Source organism: Manduca sexta, unplaced genomic scaffold (genome assembly GCF_014839805.1).
Source record: "Manduca sexta isolate Smith_Timp_Sample1 unplaced genomic scaffold, JHU_Msex_v1.0 HiC_scaffold_398, whole genome shotgun sequence".
NCBI lineage: Eukaryota > Metazoa > Arthropoda > Insecta > Lepidoptera > Sphingidae > Manduca > Manduca sexta.
Window position 1 is genome coordinate 1 of NW_023595107.1, and position 6,416 is coordinate 6,416.

Sequence of the window (6,416 nt, forward strand, 5' to 3'; positions counted from 1 at the left end):
AATGAGATGCGCAGTTGTATTGTATGGCTTGGCCGTTTGAAATGTCTGGGGTTGTTCATAATTTGACATATCAAGTGACACTTTGACTTTTGTTATTTTAAGGTCTTATCTAAAAATATATTTACTAGGTTAGTGAATTATAAAGAGTCGCTGGTTATTTAGTTTTGTATTAACATTAAAGCTGTTATAATAAAGGCTATAAATAAACACCTCTATTGCGACATTGCCTTCATGTTGGCCTGATACAGATTTGCAGTCATATCTAATAATTTGGAAAACTGAGAATTATAAATATTTCTTTTCGATGTTTTCCTATTTGGATATAAAATTATTTAAACAAAGCACGTAAAGCCGATGGTCCTGCGCCTGATCTCTCTCCGGTAATGTCGGCTTGCCGTCTCACCGAACTATGAGAGTGAAGGAACAGAATGGACCTGTGTATTGCGCACACACTTGTGCACTATAATATATCCTGCGTACCTGGCTGATCTCCGTTGAGATTGGCCGCCGTGGGCGAAATTCGGCTAGAAGGAATTTAAATAAAACATATGATTCATAATAACAAAAGATATAATGCGCGTCAATATTTTACCTTTCCATACTGTCTTGTTGAACAATGATTTCAATTAACATTCCATATCGTCCAAGTTATCGTATACACAAACAAAATCATAACGTTTTTATCGTTTATCTGTTGCGATTGCGTCAAACTATGCGTACACGTTGATTGATGCTAATTTTGTAGTACTGCGTATCAAGATGTCACACCTCTCGGTCACTGGCTGTTTCATATTCGGCGAGCAATAGTTATGTAATTTATTTTACACAACGCAACTCCGTATATGCTATAATTTAGTACAATTAAGTATTGTATCGTTTATTTGTAAGTCCATAGCAAGTACACTTATTGTGCCAAAAGTTCAAGTGGTATCTCCTAAACATGGAATAGTTGCAATAAACAATCCACGTTTAATCGAACTTGTTCATATTCTAGTTTCTGGTTTCGTAAATCCTAGTCAACGTAGATCTGTATTTAGAAATTTAAATTTACATTACTGTTAAATAGCCAATAAAAATCAGAATTTTTGCGGTTTTCTTCTTTTCTTTTTGCGGAGAAAGTAATGTACCAATATCAGCCTTTATGAGCGCCGACAAGACGGTTATATTGGATTGGCCGGTCTCATCGCCGATCGCAGATTTTCCACCCTAAGCATGCACTCAACCGATGATTTCAAATTGTTATATATATAAGTACCAACATTGTTATTTTATCATGAAGTGAATATTATGCGCACGCGCAAAGTCATTACTTTATGAGTATGACATCTCTAAGCCCTTGCCCTTTACAAATAAAGTATACTTATGCTGCCAACCAAATTTTAAAGTTGGCAGGCGAAGGCTTTTACATATTGTTACGAATACCGTGACGTATATTCTATAAACGGGTATCGCGATAAATACGAACTATCTAGCTGAATAAATATTAACACTGTCTCATGCTTGCACAAAAATGTTTACGTATTACGTCGGAAATTTTAATACGATAATTTATGAAAGCGTAAGACATTTTGTTTAAAGGAAAACAACTGATCTAGCTACATTTACATTGCCTTGGGCTTGCATTCATTGTGAAAAATGTCTACTGCTTGTAAATCAACCTGGTACTAGGAATTATTTTGTATCCGCCCGGATAGCGACCACCGTACACAGGGTGTCAAAACCCGCCACAGTGCATAAGTAACGCGACACGGGTTCCGAGATCAGCCTGTGTATATCCGCTTCCAACAGGCCGTCGTAATCGTGTCGAATGCGGAGGTTGCCATCTCTCGTCAGTCGACATTCTCTTGAACCCATGTAAAAAACAAATGTGCCAGTGTTTTAGAATTCACTGTGACGCTGTTTTCATTAAGTATATAAAACAAAGCATCAGCTTTTTATTGTAACATGTTAACAGTATCAATGTCCAAGGAGAGACCTTGGCCGCCTCGATGGTCACTAGAATTATTCCGGCCTGTCTCGCTTCATTAGTACCGGCTAACTGCGTAATGCGTCTCTTCAAAATGAGCTGTGCATACTTACCTATACGATAATAATTTTTATGAATTAATATAACAAACTGTGCCACGACGTAGTCTGTGTGGAATTCGATATATCAGAACCTAATTTATTATGTATATGAAATTTTATACCCCTTCCATTAACTATTTGACCAAACAAATACACAGACAAAGAGTTTAATAAGTTCAACGTTCTATTACCTATTCATCGCATCTTCAATTATTTTATTTTTTTTTCAATAATATTCCTTATAGAATTACTTCTTGAACACGATAATTATACTAAACCCTTCTCACAGGTCAACTGAAAGGCTGGACGAGTCCCAAGGACGTAATCTTGAAGGTGGCCGGCATCTTGACGGTGAAGGGAGGTACAGGCGCCATCGTGGAGTACCACGGCCCCGGCGTCGACTCGATCTCCTACACGGGAATGGCCACCATCTGCAACATGGGTGCTGAGATCGGTGCTACTACCAGTGTGAGTGTTTTTACTATTTTCCCATTCTATACCATACGTGTTCCTGTTTTTTTTTCAATAGGGCCATAGCTAGATGTTATTTTGACAGCTCATACAGAATACCATTCCATGTTAATTTTACGAAAATAACAAGGCCGTGTCACGAGATTTTTCTGTAGTAGAGAATAATGCTCCAAAATGAGACTGACATGAGTGCATAAGGTCTAAAACATCTCAGTAATACAGAAGACTTATGGCCAGCAGTTGAAGAATACTTCTTCACAATAATGTTCACAAGACGATTACCTATTTACCGTTTTTTTTTTAATTTGCCGTTATAAGTTGGATAGCAGTGGTGAAGGGTCCATATAACCCGATTCCTTTGGCGTTCCCTTTATGTAGAATCGGCATATTCAACTTTACCCAGCACTGCAGTTTAGCTACCATACAGAAAATTACACGCATTTGACAGTTTCTTTCAATTTTCAACCTTATTTTTAACAACATAATATTCTCTTTGCACAGGTGTTCCCTTACAACTCTCGTATGGAGGCGTACCTCAAGTCCACCGGCCGTCACGATATCGCCAAAACCGCAAACAGCTACAAGAACTTGCTCACGCCAGACTCTAAGGCACCTTACGACCAGGTAATACGGTGGAAATTTGAATAATTCATGTTTGTGTTTATAACATTATTACTAAAACAGAGACGGTTGTGACATTTGCCCCTCAGAATTTGCCCTAATTTTGTTGAGACTTAAACTGATAATTTGAAAACTTGCAATATTTAATGCATATAATCTTTTTGTTATAAACAGCTGTTAATTATATTTTTTTTTATAACACTAAAATCTCACCATTTGTAGCCATATTTAGTGAAATAAAAAAAAGAGATTACACCTATACACAATATAATATACCTAATCTGACCAGGAGAATAAAAAAACAGTTTTGGAGATGCCACCTTTGCTCTTATGTGTTAGTTATTTTTGACAATATACGAAATTTATCCCATATTTTACCGCAGCATGGCGAGGTTTTATTTTCCTATTTAGGCAATAAAACATTGCCCTAAAACAAAAAATAATTCATCCTAATATTCCAGCTGATTGAGATCGACCTATCAACCCTGGAGCCTCATGTCAACGGTCCCTTCACCCCTGACCTGGCCAACCCTATCTCGAAGCTGGGCCAGGAAGCCAAGAAAAACAGCTGGCCGATGGACATCCGCGTGGGTCTCATCGGCTCCTGCACCAACTCTTCGTACGAAGACATGGGCCGCTGCGCCAGCATTGTCAAGGAGGTAAGCTTGGAACCTGGTCTTACAGCGAAACTACATTTTTTCAAGTACATCTGTTGTGAAGTATTAGCATCTTATGCTTCTATTGTGATGTTTCTTTCAACATAATACTACTGAGTACTGTGTTGTTGTACAACATTATTAATATAATTCTATTATCCTCCATTGTGCTATGGAGTCATCATATCTATTGTTTGCAAATCATTGCCAACAAACACTGAAAATTTTAATCCAAAAAACAAATAATAAGTTTGTAAATACTCCAAATTCCTACAAAACATATTTTTAATGCATGTATTATTTTCCCCCCAGGCACTCGGCCACGGTCTGAAGTCCAAGATTCCGTTCAACGTGACTCCCGGGTCGGAGCAGGTGCGCGCCACCATCGAGAGGGACGGCATCGCCAAGACTCTCAGAGACTTCGGAGGCACTGTGAGTTACCAATAATTTAAAAAAATCAACTATCGTGATATAAAATATTTATTTTATTTTATTTTATTTTATTTGCACTTTATATACATAATAAGTATATCGGCGGACTTAATGCCAAAGGCATTCTCTCCCAATCAACCTAAGGGGTGGTGTGAGATAAAATAAAGGTAGGTGCATAAGGATATTTAATAATACATAAACATACATCATCTAAAGTAATTATTTAATTCGGAAGATAGTATTATTTTAGTAATTTGATAATAATAGGTAAATTTAAATTATTAATGACTGTATGATGTAAGATTTAATCTAGTTGTTTGTTATATAATCTTAAAGATGTAGATATTTAATGAGAGAGATTATTTTATTATGCTATAAATGAATACAATTGACGATTTAATTCTTAAATATTGTATTTTGTTTTATAACAGCAGTATAAAGTCGTAGGTAGTCAGACACATTGACCAATAAAAACGATACCTACGTTCTTTAAACTTATTTTTATAAGTAAGACTTGTATCATAATGACTTGTCTAAACATGATATTGTAGACCAACAAAAAGAGTAAAAATTTGAAAACTTTCAAACTTTATTTTACATTCATGAATTTATTGTAGACCAACAAAAAGAATGTAAATTATAAAATTTTCAAACATAATTTATTTACATTCATAAACTTACAAATTAAATATTTATTTTACATACATTCAATACTCGACAGTTAATATTCAACATCGAGTAGGAAAGAGAAACGAGAAATCAGCGACAAAATGGGTTTGACACATTGATCGAGTGATCTAGTTGACGCTCTACGAAGCCAATGTTAACCTATCTTCTTTAAAACCAATATTTGACATGCTCTTTTGAGCACTGTATCGATAATCAACTGAATAAATAGTATGCATTTACCATATGGTGCTTTTGCTGCGTTAGTGGTGGTATATTGCGTGCGCGGTACGACTTTCACTCTAAAGTGTCGAGTTGGAATCCCAGGTTGGGCAAAGTGAGTATGGGCTTTTCTTCTCAGTACCAGCGCGGAATCTGGAATTTGTGCCCAATATGGCGATAACCTTGCCCTCTATCACATTATGGGACGGAACACACAGCGATAAATGAGTGCCCTAGTTAAACCCCTGCCTACCACTTCAGTAACAATAGCGTGATGTGTATTTGTTGTATTTATTTACCACTTCTTTTTCTAGGTACTTGCTAACGCATGCGGCCCCTGCATCGGCCAGTGGGACCGTAAGGACGTGAAGAAGGGCGAGAAGAACACCATCGTGACATCATACAACAGGAACTTCACCGGCCGTAACGACGCCAACCCGGCCACCCATTGCTTCGTCACTAGCCCGGAGCTCGTCACCGCGCTGTCCATCGCTGGTAACACCACATTAACGAATTATAATATCCATAATTATATCGATATCGAGATTTAAAGAATCGAGTAAGAATGGATAGTTTGAGAATTGTCGATCAATGCTAATATTCATTTTGATGGAAGCAAAAAATATGGTAATATTTCGCCTAAAGCTCACAACTGTCAACATTTAACACAATACTAAATTAATTTTCTGTATCTATATCTGAAAACGATACTTCTAACCTAACATTAGCATTAACGACAACATTGTAAATATATTCAATCATTCCTCCCTAATTTCTATTCCAGTTATCAAATGCCATTTGCTCCTCAGGTCGTCTGGACTTCAACCCCGTGACTGACGAGCTTACCGGCTCTGACGGCAAGAAGTTCCGCCTGTCCGACCCGTTCGCGGACGAGCTGCCCGCGAAGGGCTTCGACCCTGGCCAGGACACGTACGAGCACCCGCCTGCTGACGGCAGCAGTCAGTATTACATACATACTTAAAAAATATACATACACCTCTTATTTTGCTATAGGAGTAGTCGGAGGCGCATTTAATGCTCTCAATTTCGCCTTGCTGATTTCGTCTAATAAACGGTCGTGTGGCCATATCGACAAGTATCGTCAGTCGATAAATCGCAGTTTTAAAAAAATTATCCTTTTTCATTCCATCGCGAATATGTACAGATCAAGATAAAGTTTATTAATGACTTATTTTCGAGTAATAAAATTGGAGTCCTTTATTAAAAACAGCCGATGAAGAATGAAAGGCTGATTGTACAAAAATAACTAGAACAGATATC

General features: G+C 37.2%; 1 protein-coding gene across 1 annotated transcript; it reads left to right on the plus strand.

Annotated features, from left to right (window-relative positions):
* Positions 1–2,346: 2,346 nt before the first annotated feature.
* Positions 2,347–6,132, plus strand: LOC119193327 (aconitate hydratase, mitochondrial-like; the record flags this gene model as incomplete). Its single annotated transcript, XM_037446918.1, has 6 exons — positions 2,347–2,535; positions 3,040–3,162; positions 3,621–3,818; positions 4,128–4,247; positions 5,450–5,630; positions 5,945–6,132. Coding segments are annotated over 6 exons (984 nt in total), but the record flags the coding sequence as incomplete, so codon positions are not given.
* Positions 6,133–6,416: the final 284 nt, after the last annotated feature.